Raw genomic sequence first — 15,925 nt, forward strand, 5'->3', positions numbered from 1 at the left:
AGGGGAGGTAGGGGGAGAGAGAGAAGAGAGAAGGGGCACATTATTATCGTCTTCTATTTTTTCCTTTTTTCTTTTTTTCTTTTTTTATCTTTCCTCCTTGAGACATCTTATAAGTCAATCTCAATTCTTTCAAGACTGTCCCACCTTCCTTAAATTTTCACTTGATCTGGTCCAGTTACTCTTTTCACCTTTGTCTTCCTAAATGCCACAAATACACTATGATCCAAATATGGTGCTTTCTATCACTGACCATAAAAATAGGTCATAAAAGAAATGTCAATAAGTTATTTTAAATATGTCTGCCATCATTACAGTTTCATCCATGAATGCTTTCAAGATGATCTGGCTCATTTAACTCTCACACCCAACTTTTATAAATTAATTTTTATTTCCATGGCTTTTCAGTGTTTTACAGAGCAATATTGGCTCATAATTTTCCATCATGCTACAGTACTATTTAATAAATGAGCTTGCATTTCAAACTGAAATTACCCTTGGCAGTCATTGCTCTTTACTTAGCAAGGAAAGCAAGTATTTGTTGGCTAAGTTAATTTCCAAGCTCCTTTGGTTTCTTCACCCTGACAAGAATTTTATATATTGAACTTTTACAGGAAATGGTGATAATGAGAGTCAATATCTTTCCCTATTTTCCCAACTTTTCTACATCAAAGTATATATCTGGATCAATCAACTTAAAAGCTGTTACAACTTTTCATAATGCATTCTCCTATATATCCTTTCTATTTTGATGGTTATTTTTAACCTTTGCTCTTATCAGCTGATAGTTTGCCAAAAAACAAAACAAAACAGCTGGTTCTCATATCTCTCACATCACTTTGCTTTCTTTCTTTAAAAAAAAAAAAAAAAAAAAAAAAAAAAATCATGACATATAGCTCTGAAGCTTTGTGAGTTGCTTATATGGTCTCTGTTGATTCTCAAAACTGAGTCATGTTTTGCCACACATTCTTCACCCCTCTCCCCACTCTCTCACTGATGTGGCTGAGGAACCAAGCACATAAAGACTCTGTCTGAAAGATCTCAAGTTCCTCAAAGAATGACTGTTCTTCATTTTCTAAAATAGATATTGGCATATCCATAAAAAATAACTAAAGGGGAAGATTTAGAAAAACCTTCAAAGTTTGTATGACCTAACAAGTCATAACAACAAGATCTAAAAAAAAATAAAATGAGTAAATCAAAGAGAACAGTTATAATAGCATTTATTAATAGCTCCAATGTGCAAGACACCATGCTATGTGCTTAATACCTCATTTGATTCTCACAAAAACTCTTTGAGACAGGTGCTTTCATCATGATCCCCGTTATAGAGCTGAGGAACCTGAGATAAAGAGAAGTCAAGTGACGTGCCCAGTTTCACTTCATGAGTATATGGGGTCACATCTGAACTTGGATCTTGCTAACCAGAGGCCCAGCACTTTATTCACTGCACCAAAAGTTGCTTCAATATATAGATTATATAGTATTGTAAAGAAAAACTGAAGAGCAAAGAACTCTGTATCCAGTGTAGACCAACCACAATTCCTGAGAAATGAAAATGCTTCTCACTTCTTGAAAAAAAAAGTTAAAGACTAAAATGAGGCATACATTTTCAGACTTAACTCAAAATGCAATTTTGTTTAACCTGACTGCTGAAGGATTTCAAGAAACAGGTTTGCTCTGCTGAGAGGGAAAACAGTAAAAGAGGGTTTAGGATAATAAGTCAGAAAAAAAGAATAGGAACATCAAGTCCTTTTAAAAGCTGCACAAAACATGAGTTTTGTTAGAAACTCATATAACTTTAGAACTAATATACTGATTGTATTACATTAAAAGAGAGAAACACAAAGTATAGTCCAAATTTCACGTATAATCCTAGTATTTATCCAATCCAGAATAATTAAAAAATAAAAACTTTACTTAAAAAACATATTAGATAATAACTGCATAAGTTGCATTTAATTTTTATGGCAGTCTTTTTGCTTATGCTCATAATAAGCACCACTTTAAAATAAAATGATCAATTGTCCTAAGAAATGTTTCTAGAGTACAGCTAGATGGCACAGTGGATAGAGCACTGGTCCCGGAGTCAGGAGGGCCCACCTCAGAGAGCTGACACTTACTAGCTGTGTGACCCTGAGCAAGTCACTCAACCCCAACTATCTCACCTCTCTTCCTCAAAAAACAAACAAAAAAACTGTAATTGTTAAATACTGTTAAAACAAATGGCACTTTGTTGAAATTCCCTAATTATCAAAGAAATACAAATCAGGAGAACCTTAAAACACCACCTAGAATTGTCAAAGTAGCAAGAAAATTATTTTTATTTTTATTTTTTTTTTTGCAATTAATCAGTGGAAGTTTATAAATTAAAAACCAACATCTACAATCTATACATAATATACAAATGGTTATGCACTTAACTGTATTGTATATGTTCCAGAGAAACAAATTCCCATGGGAAAATACTGCTGCACTTTCATTTGCTAAATAAATGAAAAGAGCTCAAGAAATGTTACAGGAAATCTGTTAAACGTACCGATGGCAAAATGATAGTTATGGTTATTATTATTGTTTTTGCATTTCACCTTTCATGAGACGTGTCCATAACATTATGTAAAAGCATGTTAACTTCAATGGAGAAGAGAAAAACAAGCAAACAAACAAACAAAACAAACAGAAAAACCCTAACAAACCACCTTGATTCTGTTCCATCTCGTTTGAGATGCCTCCTCAAAAAAGACTTCTTTGCTCTCAGGCACAATAAATCCAAGCAGAAAATAGAGTATCAAAACCAGTAATAGCTCTAGCAAGAAAATTATAAAACCAAAGTTGATAGGCTGTGGAGAAATAGAAGTGGATGGGACTGCAGATTAGTACAAACATTTGAGAGTAATATAATGATAAGTATTAAAAATAGTAAAACATAGCTTTTAATAACTCTAATTCTACTGCTAGCATTTTATCTCAAAAACACATAAAAGGAAGGATAAAAAGACCTATGTGCACAAAAATACTCGCAGTTTCTCTATTTGTAATAGCAGAAAATAGATGAGCAACCTATATGTAAAAAACAACCTGAGAAATGCTGAATAAACTGCTGTGTATAATAATGTAATGCAATTTTGTGATATAAAAAAATGACTCATACAAGGAAATGTGGAAAGACCTATATACATGAAAATAAATGTACAATCAGCAGAACCAGAACTGTGCATACATTGACTACAAATATGTTGGGAGAGAGGAGAGAAGGAACAAGACCAGAAGTTGTATAACTCTGGTCGTATCTAAGAGGGAGGGAATAAAAGCATTTTTGTTTGTTTCTTAATTAAGTAAGCTTAAAACAGTGAATATATATATTTTAAGAGAACTAAATGTTTCTTGTTGCCTTTAGGGACAAAATGAAATCAATCCCTTTCCTCCTTATAGAGTATTTGTGAGCTACCCTTTCATTTTAATTGCAACTTGCTTATCTTCTTCTGTTCACTGTGAAAGAATTACCAATAGTGATATGGTTAAATTCTTCCAATGGTATCCACTGGACAAATAGTTCATTTCTAGAGTATCTAAGATTAAGTTAATGTTTTCAAATGGTTTTAAAACTTTTGTTCTACAATTGCATTACAGTCATAGTGAACACAAATAAAATTAAAGGCTATTTTCTTTTTCGTTTCAATAGTTGCCTTGGTCAAATAATTCATCACCAAGCAAATAATTTAAGTTTGTTCATTCTTAGCTAAACTATTACAGGCACGATACCAAAGTCTTTCCAATATGATAAACAGCCTAAGCTTTTATTCCACTGGTTTAAGTTTGAAAACCTAAATCACTTTCATTTCCATAAGGCTTTTTAAATTGTAACACTATATACAAATATAGGGTGATATGATTGTTCTTTCAAATAATATAAGGATATCATTAGAAAAAGTCATTGAACTTTTTCCTACCTAAAAGTTCTGAGTTATTAATATCTAGTAAGGTTGTAAAGCTCTTTATATAGAAAAACTCATTTGATAATACTTTGTCTTAAAATATATAAAACATTGAATTACAAGATTTGAAATATGCATGTTCACTCTGTTCTTATGTTACTCAACATATTAACTGGACTGAATTGCCTCTATGGTCTGCTACCAGATCTAAGGGCCTAATATCAGAGAGAAAAAAATAACTTAGTTTTGAGTTAGGGTTTTTGGATTTTAATCCCCACTTGGAAAATTATCTGTGGGGACTTATGCAAGTCATTTCCCTTCTCTTGAGAAGAGGTTTAGACTAGATGATGTTTAAGATTCTTTCCAGTTCTAAATGTTTAAACTATCCTCATCTGACAAGAATTCAATTTTAAATTTTGTAATATATTTAACAAGCCACTGGAGGGAGCTCTTACAGTCTTGTGAATTTAAAATAAAAAACAGCAGTTTTTTTCTCTAATTTCCATCAACTTGCTTTTTGTGTATGACATTTTTAATTGAATGAAACTTAAGTGGATATATTCTTCCAGTCATTCAGAGAAGCAAAGTATTTCTGAGCTTGAAAAGACCTCAAAGCTGAAAAAAAAAAAAAAAATGTTCTCTCATCTTCACATGATCACCTTGTCTTCAATAAAACACTTCAATAAGATCTCAGTAACTTCTGAGCCAAGCCATACCAATTTTGGACAGTTCTAATGGCTGGGAAGACTTTCTTTACACCAAATCAAAATCTGCCTCTCTCAAAAATTCTATTCACTATTCCTGTTCTGCCCTCTGAGGGCACAAAATAAATCTAATTTATTTTCCAAATGAAAAGAATTACCAGGTTCCCCAGTTCTCTCTTCCCTAATAAGCTAGATATCTTCAGCTCCTTCATCTCATCACCATAAAGTATGAGCACTTTACCATACCATAAAGTATGGTCTTCTAGTCCACTGACCGTCTTATTGGTTACTTTTCTCTAGATGAGTTCTAATTTGCTAGTATCCTTCCTACAATTTTCTTAATGGCTTCCCAACCACTTCTAGGATAAAATATAAATTTATCTGGTATTTAAAGCCCCTCCTAAAATACTATCCACACCCAGAGAAAGAACTATGAAGACAACGCAACTATATTCATTCCCCCCCCCTTCTCATGATTTTTCCCTTTCATTCTGTTTCTTCTTTTACATGACCAATGTGGAAATATATTTAATATCATTTTACATATATGGCGCTCTTGTCAAATTGCTTACCATCTTGAGAATGGAGAAAAAATATGGAATTCAAAATCTTATAAAAGTGAATGTTGAAAACTATAAATAATTAGCAAAAATGAAACATTGTTAAGCAGAAGGCACTAAGAGGAGGGATAGAGAAATGCCAACAGCTTAGGGGTGGGGGGGGGGGGGGGAAGCAAGGATCAGGCAAGTTGGACATTACTCTTTAGACTAGAAATGTTAAGATTTAGAATACTGTATTATGTAATACCTTCTAATAACAGGATTAGGAAACACTTCACCCAAAGAAATTTTAAAATACTGACTTGGGTAATTCAATAGCATTGTATTATAGTTTGGTATACAAAAAAAGTTAAGAGATATGGAGAGGTGAAAGGATTTTTCTCAAATTATTAAATGATGAAGTTTGGAAACTGAACCACAAACTTCTGCTTCAGATTCCTATGAAAATTTTCTCTTATGGACTGAATTATGGAATTGGAGAAATTAAGACTTTGTTCCTTATGAATGATCTTTGTTCTGCAACCACTTGAATGTTTAAAGATAAAGTGATTTATGATTAACCCCCTCCCCCCAAAAAAAGCCCTTCATAACATGGCTTCAGTCTATCTTTTCAGACTATTATAATACATTGTTCTCCCTTATACAATTTATGCTCCAGTCACAATTCCCCATGTGTAATATTCCATTTTTCACCTCCCACACTGGCTCCATTCCAGAAATGCTTGCCCTTTTCACCTCTCCTTTTCAGAACAACTGCCAAAAGAGTTTCAGCTCACCTCAGTCTGTGAACATCTATCACCCACAGTAGAATATAAATTCCTCAAGGAGAGGGATAGTTTTATCTTTCTACATCCAGATAGCACATCACCAGGCACACAGATGGCACTTAATGAATGCTCAACAATTCATTGGCTATACCCATGGTTTAATTCCATTCAATTAAAAAAAAAAAAACTTGTTAAGTTTTGGTTTGGGCAAGGTATCATGCTCCGCCTTGGATGTGAAGACATTCATAAGAATGCCAGGCCTCAGGAAGCTTTTATTCTACTACTGAAAGAAAATGTACACAGATAAGTAAATACAAGTAATTTGAAGAGAGAAAAAACAAAAACAACTGGGTCAATGAGAAGCTTCACAGAGAAGTTGGAACTTAAAGGGAAAATGGAAGATTAGGAGAAGAAACAGAGGAACTATTTAGAAATCAGATGTCTAGTTGTAAATAAGTAGAAACTATTGTATTCATGGATGGCAGTCACCTTAGACTTTAAGGTTTATGAGACATTTTATATACATTTTCTCTTTTGAGCCCTACAACCTACGAGGGAGACACACTACAAGCCGTATAATCCCTACTTCAACATGAGGAAACTCAGAGGCTAAGTTATCTGCCCATGCTTGCACATATTACTAGCAGTGCAAGCAGGCGTCAAACCCACATCTTAATTTGCACTACAGCAGTCTTTCCACATGGTTTTCCAAGGTACAACAAGAAGCTATGTACTTCCATACATACTGTATCTGTGAATTGACAAATAGGGCAAGGACCTAACTCTGTTATTAACTCATTATGTGAGACCCTAGATAAGTCAAGAGGCTTCAGATTCTTTTTTTTTTTCTTCCAGATTCTTAATATGTAAAACAGGGCATATATGATTAGATTCTAAACCAAGGATCTATGAATTTGGAGTTGGTTTTTTAATATTTTGATAACATATTTCAACATAATTGGCTTCTTTTATGCCATTTCTTTTTTATGAATTTAAAAACATTAATCTGAAAAGGATTCGTAAGCTCTATCAGACTATCAAAGGAGTCCATAACACAAAAACAGTTGGACTAAATGATCCCTAGGGCACACTGCAGTTTTAATAGCATTCTATATTTTGAGGTCCCTTCTGACTCTAAAATTCTATATTCTAGATATGCCAGCTCTATAATTCCATTCATAGTAGCAAGCTACCTTTTAAGTTTAACAAATTCCCTTAAGAAAAAAAAGTGGATATAAAATCAACCAGATCACAGGTAATATACATATTTAAACATAAAGAACACATACCCCAACCAACCCAAGGCAATTCAGTCACCATATTGTTTTAGATTGCTTTGTTCACAATGTGAAAACTACGCTTACAAAAGAGAATATGCTTCTCATGGGTAAGAACCCTATTTTTTGTATTTCTCCCAAGTGTCTCTCACTGGGCCTAATACATAGAAGGTGCTCAAAGATTTGTTTTCTGTCTTCAATTGCACATAGCATTTTAAACTTATAATGTATTATTATATACTCAATATTTCAAACTTTAAGCTTCAGGAAGACAGGGACCATGTCTTATCTAAACTATGCGTTCCCATAAGTGCCTAGTATAATACTATTCTATACAAATAGGTGCATAATGTTAGTGAAAATGAATATACAAAGACAACTCACAGAATCCTAGTCAACTAGAATCCAGTCAACTGTTTTTGTTTCTGAATTAAAACTATTCTAACCCATTAAATGACAGGTAAGACAACAGCGTATCACAAAAAAAGAGCATTGGTCTGGTCTTCTAAAGACCTAGTTTCTAATCCTCACTCTGTTAATTAGCTACATTACCCTAGTCAAATTCTTGGGTAAGTCATGCCCTGCCTTTATTAAATGGATTTCACAAAAGACAACTTCCTGGCTACGAGACTTTGGGGACACAATCATCTCTCTTGTCTCACTTTCTTCCCTGTAACATGGGAGATTTGGATTATACTTCTGCTAACATCCTCCTAACCCTAAATCTATAATTCTAGGAGACAAAGTCATAGAATGGATGGTATAGGACATGGAGTTAAAAAAACCTGGGCTGGAATTCTAACTCTCCTCCTTACTACCCATGTTCCCTTAGCTAAGTCACAATCTCTCAGAGCTCAGTTAGTCTGATCTGCAAAATCTGGGGTTTGGACTAGATGATTCAGAAGCTCCTTACAATTATATATGCATCTAAGCACGAGGTTCGTCACTTAATGTAAGATTTAAAAAAAAATAAACCTAGTAAGTAGTACAATACTACAGAGAAAATAAGTAAGTCATCAAGTTACCTAAAAAGCATCTGTTTAAGCATTCGGTTAGCTGTGACAACTCTAGGTAGACGTCCTGTAGAAAGGGAATGGAGCTCCAAGTTGGAAGAGATCAGCTGAGTTGTCATATCAGTGTCTGCAGCAGTCCCAGCACCACAGCAACTGGAAAATATGAGCAATTTACAAATGTCAAGGTTCAATTACCCATTCAGTCAATAGAAAACTTTCAGATAACTTTCTTAAAGAAAGAAAAAGAAAGGTGGGGCTATGATATTAAGACTGTTAAGCCCAATTCATCAATCTATCCCTTGCTTAGATTTAAGATCTGGACTGTTAAAGGCAACAGATAAAATGCTAAAATCCTCTCAGTATAATGAAAAAAAGCACTAATCTAGGAATGAAATGAGGTGGTTTTTCATCTTGGCTCCTCCATTAACTTTCTGTGTGATCTTGGGCAAGTCACTGTACCTAATAAAGGAATCAGCTTTTTTAAAAGAAAACATGAGAACTGACTAGATCCTGAGAATCCAACATGCAGTCTGCAATCCAAATGTAACTTATTTGACCTTGGGGTATACCATTTACCAAATATTTTTAGCAAGATGTTTACCTCATTAGCTAGGAAGTAGGGAAGTAAATAGAGATAGGGTTTAAACATTTGCTCACTGTCCCTCTGCATCCAAATGCTTAAATGTGTCATATTAGCGAGTTTAGAACAATTATTAGCAGCTCTCACTGAAAATAAATATAATAAATTCATGCTGTCTGGGCACGTGGCTCATTATTGAGAAACCTGGGCATTTCTGGTCATTTTACTGTCCATTCTAGGAGACATTTTATGATTTCAGTTCAGATATTCCAAGTCCCAAGATCCTTATCCGCATTAATATTCTGTGTTTTATTCTAAGGTCCAGCTCCTCAGTTTACATTCTCTTTTCTAACATCCTATTTCTAAGATAACTTTCCAATTCTAATATTCTATTTTCTAACACAGTTCCCAACTTGTACAAATATGATGAACCTTCCTAAATATCAAAATATTTCACTGGATCCACAGGATAGCAATAGCTATTCTATTAGCATCTGATGAGTTAGGAAAATACATAACAAAAAAGCTATTATGAACTTAAGTGAACATGTATTTTATTAACCACAGAATTTATATCCTTTTGCAAAAGAGTGATACAAATCTTTGAAACATGTTAGTTACCCAGTCCAGAGAAAATACATTTCCTTATTGATTATACTGAGGCTATACGAAGTGGCCAATGCCATTTTGTAGCTTTCAGAGACTAAAAGTCTGGTGGAAGGAAACCTTAGACCTAAATTCCATATTAGGATTCCTTGTAGTAACTCCGCAGCATAGACTAGGAACTACTATTCTGACATTCTGTTTCAATGTTCTTTTAGTATTAATATTCCTAAAGATATGAGATCTTTAAAACAGAACATCTAATTCATAGAGTCATGGATCACAAATTGAGAGTTGAAAGGAACTTTAGAAAAATATTATATTTGAAAGATTTTATACGTGGTGGAAATAGCACTGGACTTGAAGAAAAAGAATTCAGCTTAATATGAATTGTGTGGCTTTAGCCACTTAAACAAAATGGGCCTTAGTGTACTCGATTATAAAATAAGGAAAATGGAACTAGATGATCTCGAAAGTCTATTTCTGGTGCTAAATCTTATGATCCAAATATCTTCATTCCCAGTGAGTTTAAATTACTAAAATCAAACTCTCAAAACACTAAGAATTATAATGAACAATCAATACTTACTAGATATTAGGAGATATAAAATGTATTTTTGAACAGTTCTTGTCAGCAACAACCATTCCTTCTGTTGCTCTTGTATCTGCCCCAAGAACTATGCCATCCTAGTAAAAAAAAAAAAAAAAAAAGCAAACACATTTAACAGACATACAACAAAAACATGTTTTAAGTCAGTGGGGTATAGTGGATTTGAGTCAGAAAACATATATGAATCAAATCTCTGACAATTATTAGCTATGTCACCATGTACAAGTCACTGCACCACTATACATTTCAATTGATTCATCTATTTAAAAAGGGATAATAAGCCTAAAAGAGTTTAAAACAATTTTAAAATTCGTATCAGACACAATGTACACATTAAGAGAATCGTTAAAAGAATAAATCATGGATAAAAGACAAAAAACAAAAAAAAAAAAAACAAAAAAAAACCCAACCCTGTTAATTAGCATTCCTTCCCAATAAAACATCTATAATTATGCTTTAAAAAGATATTCTAATATATTACACTTTTATTGGATGAGCCCAAGAAATAGCAAATTAAAATCAGAAGACCTGGGTTCAAATCGAAGTTCTGTCACCTCTGTGACTTAAACATGGTCCATCTCTCTGGAGCTTAGTTTCCTCTTCTATAAAAATGAGAGGGTTGAATTACACAATTTACCAAGTTCACTCCCACTCTAAAATCTTAAATCTTAAAAAATTACAAAAGGGAATCAAATATCACTTGTATCAAATGATTTCCAAAATGCTTCCAATTAAAAGGTTTCAATTCAGCAAGTATTTACTGAACGAATGTTCAGCATGTACACAGCATTGGGGAAGATAGAAAAAGTATGAAATTATAGCTAACTCCCACACAGTGCTCATTATTCACCAGAATCAAAGTAAGACACATATAGTCTGACAATTCTCAGATACTGATAGATTGACAAAAATTTTTAACATTCTAGATTTTCTTTCTATACCTTGTAAACCACTCCAGCGATGGTCGTGCCTGTTTTCCGAGCCGTTGGAAGTTTATAGCCCTTTTTCACAAACTCAGCTTCAATGATGGCATTTCTGACATTGAGGGGAAAAAAAATCTGGTTAAACGGCACCCTACTTCTCTGTGTGAGATTAGCTAAAAGGAGGAAGTAGTTCACAGTAGAAAAACTTGAAAAAGGAGGCACCAGTTTGAGAGGAAAGAGCACAAGATGAAGAATTAGTAGACTATACTTAGTGGTACACCACAAAGCTTTCTTTCTGCAAGAAGTTTTGTAGCCACAAACCTGAGGTCAAGTTCTGTGATTGAGTCAATCATTCACCCAAGTTTCCTCAAGTCTAAAATAAAGCATTGGGCTAAATGATTTCTTAAACACCTTCCAATTCTAAAATGCTTCTATCACTTTGTCAAAAGCAAACTGGGATGGGATGGAGAGAGGAGCAGTAAGGACTTGCATGATACCCAAGCCAGGATCTAGGATCTATACTACTTAAGCAAAATGGAAAATACAGCTAGACAATTTTTTTTAGAAAATCATGATTTCACTGACATATGGTACTACTGGATGAGAAAACTCCCTCAACCAATATACATCAGCACCTTCTCTGAAACTGAAGAATCACCTCCAGCATCAAAGGCAAAGTGACTTGCCTGTGTCACACAGCTGGTGTGAAAAGAACCTAGAATACAGTTTTTGATTCCAAGGCTAGGTCTTTAATCATTATGCCACTCTCATTTCTTTTTAAAACTACTGCTTATAAGTAAATATGGATAAAATACTATATCAGTGAGTTCAGAACCAAAGTAACAATTATTTAACTGTTCTTTTAAGAAGTAAAATTGTATTCAAATTTTGCCCATGACATGTAATATTTTGGTACAGTCCAGTTCAGATTTTCAGAAATGAACTACTAAAAAAAATCCACTACAGTGAGATAACAGGTAAATTCTCCACATATCAGCATAAGATTGGGTTAAATAAAATCAATTCTATTGGGTGGTCATCATCATGCTTAAGAAGGGCAGATTTTTTGGAAGTGACCCTAGCACATAAGGGAGAAAATGGAAAAGGAAAAAGAGCCAGTAAGAAGAGGATTCAATTTAATTAAACAAATAGTTGTCAAAGACATTAAAACTCCATATTCTGCAGTGATGACTCAAAAGTCCAAAGAAACAGTCTCTGCTTGAAAAAACTTTGCAGGAGGGAAGGACAAAAAACTGTACTCAGAGATGTAAACAAGAGATCTTAGGAGAGAAAGGGAATTTACCAAGTCAGAGGTGAGTAGGGCATGTTTTTTCCATATGTTAAAGCCCAGGAAGGTAATATTTGACTATATGATGTAATTTTATTGTATTATAAGAAAATAAGAAATATGAAAGAATCAAGAAACATACAGGAAGATTTATACGATGAAGAATGAAGTAGAATTTGCAAACCAATATACACAACAACTACACTGTAAATGAGAGAAGTTTGTGTGTGTTTTTTTTTAAAGGAAACTGGATGCTGTGTAATTACTAAGAACCAAGTTTGAAATTGAAAAGGGTTACTTTCACTGAAAAAATGTCCAATGTTAAAGATGCTATCAAAATTGGTAGGAGTACCATTTATTTTTGCTCAGCTGCTTATTTTTTCTTTTTAAACTATTGCATTTATCTGGAAATTACTGTGATACGATAATCTGCCAAACAAAAAAGATGACAAAGAGCTCTTAAAGAAGGGAAAGGGACCTGTATGTGCAAGAATGTTTGTGGCAGTCCTCTTTGTGGTGGCCAGAAACTGGAAATTGAATGGATGCCCATCAATTAGAGAATGGCTGAATAAATTGTGGTAAATGAACATTATGGAATATTATTGTTCTGTAAGAAATGACCAACAACAGGATGACTACAGAGAGGCCTGGAGAGACTTACATGAACTGATGCTGAGTGAAATGAGCAGGACCAAGAGATCGTTGTATATTTCAACAACAATACTATATGAGGATCAATTCTGATGGATGTGGCCAATTCAGAGGACTGAGGCCAATTCTAATGGTGTTAAGATGAAGAGAGGCATCTATATCCAGAGAGAAGACTGTGGGAACTGAGTATGGACCACAACATAGCATTTTCACTCTTTTTGTTGTTGTTTGCTTGCATTTTATTTTCTTTCTCATTTTTTCCCTTTTTGATCTGATTTTTCTTATGCAGCAAGATAATTGTATAAAAATGTATGCATATAATGGATTTAATATATATTTTTACCAAGTTTAACATATATTGGATTACTTGCCATGTAAGGAAGGGGATGAGAAGTGGAGGAAAAAGTGGAATACAAGAGTAAATGTTGAAAAATTATCCATGCATATTTTTAAAATAAGAAGATTTAATTTTTTAAAAAACGAAAGTAAAAGCAACAAAAAACAAACAAAAAAGGAGGGCAAAAAAGTTTAAGATCAAAAATTCAATGCAGATGAGAGGATACTGAGAGGCAATAGAAAAGGAAGAGGAAGAAAAAGAAAGAGGAAAGGAAATAATAAAAAGGGACAAGAGATTGGGGAGATATGAAGGAAAAAAAGGAAACCAGGATAAAGAAAGAGCATGTCTCCTGAGTTTAAGCTTGACCTCTGATGCTTACTATATTACACTCTTTGGTCAAGTCAGTTCATTCCTCTGTACCTCAGTTTCTTTATTAATAAAAATGAGAGCTGTAGTGGAAAGCCTTTGAGACCCCTTTTAACCTTACGGGGTTCTTCCTTAGGAAGAAAATGGAGAAAGAGGCTTTCACAAATACACACGTTCCACATGCCAAACTCATCTTCTTTCTCCGCAAACCCTCCTCTTTTTCTAATGTTTCCATTTCTTCCAAAAGTACAGGCTCTCTCCCAATCAGGCCCTTCACTCCTCAAGCTCACCAACCCCCTCCTTCTAAATCCGACCTGTGGCCAGGGTCTGTCCTTTTAACACCGAATACAAGCTAACCCATCTCACGGCTCCCCGACACTGTCCCAGATGAGGCCGGCCCATCCTGACCCAAGTCTCTCCCTGCCCTCCACGCTCATTCGGCTGTCACTCAACAAACTCCAACGGCTCCTCGTCACTTCACGCTCAGATACAACGTCCTCTGAAAGGCGAAGCCCTTCCTGAGCCCTCCGCGGTTTTCTTAAAGACTCCCGGGCAACAAGACCCCCGTCCCTCATCTTCTCGGGCTGAAGTGGTTCTCCCTCGCTCTCCTCTCTGCTAGACCCTCACTCTCCTCAGTCTTAATTCTGGCGCCTTCCTGTTATCTCCAATTTGTCCTGTACGTAGCATGCTGTCGGATAGTTGTTCGCGCGCGGTCTCCGTGAGGGCCGTAGTCTTTCTTTGTACTCCCGGCACGAGGAAGGCGCTTAGTCACTGAGAACTCACTCACACACAGGAACCCCCTCCCAGGCACCCGAAATTAACAGCCGAGGAGAGGGCCCCCCACAGCTACCGCGGGCCCCGCGCTCGGGACCTCGAATCCCTTAGTCACCCGCGGGCCGTATTCGCCAGCTCTCCTCCGTCCCTCTGCCGGCCCGGCCAGAGCCTCGTTCCCGGCCACCCTCACGGAATCCGGCTCCGGCTCCCAGTCCCAACCGTTGCCCTAGTCCAATCCTACTTCATACCTGCGGCAGTTATCGAAAGAGAAACCGCCGGCCGGAGCCTGGCATACGGAGACGGCCGCCATCTTTCCCTGGGGAGTACTTCCGGGGCCGGGGCCGGGGCGGGACCTCGGGAGCAGGCGCAGTACTTCCGGCGCAGCGCCGCCGTCGGCGCGTGAAAAGAGAATGGGGCGGGCCTTCGGAGGACGCGGAGCACGTAGGCTCTCGGGCTCCAGTCCTAAAGGCCGAGGTACCTTTTACGAAGCAGGAAGTTACGGTTCCAATTTCCGACTCCCCAGTTCCCTATTCATTGCACAATCCCACGTAGTGAGATCATCCTTTTGCAACTGTTAGTATTTAATATAGTAATTGCCGAGGTGGGGAGGGGCCTAATACGCCGGTGCTGGCCACTGAGTCACGGAGACCTGAGTTCAAGTGCTGACTAGGCCCTGAACAAGTCCCTTAACCCTTCAGTGACCCAGACAATTCCCTAAGACTTTAGCCAACCTTTCCTGGCTCCTCATACCAAGGAAAGCAGAGGTCCGGCACCTGGGCCTGTTGTAACTATTGTTCCACCATCTTCAGAAGATGGCTCGGGCTAGCGCTCTTATCTGAGTGTCTTTGCATTTAGAGCTGAAAGGGAGCGAGGGCAAGGGGCGAAAGAAGGAAACAAGCGCCCATTAACCATAAACTCTGTGCCAAGTACTGTGCTAAAGACTGCAAATAGTTGATGGGGTGGGGGCTGTTACTCCCATTTTGCTGTTGGGGAAACTGAGGCAAAGAGTGGTTAAGTGGCTCGGCTAGGGTCATAAAAGACTAGAAGTACAGAAGTAAGCACTTACTAATGTGGACTTCCCCTGTCAGGAAGGAGCCCAGACAGCTGGCTATTACCAGGTTTAATCAGGCCACGCACATCCTGGGCTATGGCGTGCAGTAAGGATGGACGTCTGAATCAGCTCCCACTCCGGGCGTCTCAGCTACCCCGATGAGCTTATCTGGTGGCCAGGGGCGCTCCGTCTGGCCCCGGGATCCCGCCCTCAGGAGTCTTCCTCCTCTCCTCCAAGACTATTCCCCTTAAAAGAGGCATTCATGGAAGAGCTTTGCTGAGTCTTTTCCAGGTGCAAACCAAGTATGGCGCGCGCTCTCAGGCTCACGGTGTCTTCCGTTCAATGGCATCTTTCTCTTTACTGTAGCTCATCCCGCTTAGTCTGCCCAGCGCTGCTGTGGCCCGTGCCGAGCCTCGGAGCACGGTCCCTGACGGAGTATTCCAAACTCCTTCCCTGTAGAAGAAAAAGAATACACCTGCAAGGTCATGC

At 36.8% G+C, this 15,925-nt stretch overlaps 1 protein-coding gene across 1 annotated transcript in view; it reads right to left on the reverse strand.

Moving 5' to 3' along the window:
* The window catches only part of PSMB7 (proteasome 20S subunit beta 7), a 79,577-nt gene extending 64,794 nt beyond the window's left edge, over positions 1-14,783 (reverse strand). Inside the window, exons 1-4 of the mRNA XM_074293059.1 lie at positions 14,634-14,783; positions 10,988-11,081; positions 10,026-10,123; positions 8,266-8,406 (exon numbers count right to left, since the gene is read on the reverse strand). Of these exons, the coding sequence (XP_074149160.1) occupies positions 8,266-8,406; positions 10,026-10,123; positions 10,988-11,081; positions 14,634-14,695 (395 nt within the window). The 5' untranslated portion in view covers positions 14,696-14,783. The remainder of the gene's footprint in view (positions 1-8,265; positions 8,407-10,025; positions 10,124-10,987; positions 11,082-14,633) is intronic.
* Positions 14,784-15,925: the final 1,142 nt, after the last annotated feature.

Source organism: Sminthopsis crassicaudata, chromosome 2 (assembly GCF_048593235.1).
Source record: "Sminthopsis crassicaudata isolate SCR6 chromosome 2, ASM4859323v1, whole genome shotgun sequence".
Classification (NCBI taxonomy): Eukaryota; Metazoa; Chordata; class Mammalia; order Dasyuromorphia; family Dasyuridae; genus Sminthopsis; species Sminthopsis crassicaudata.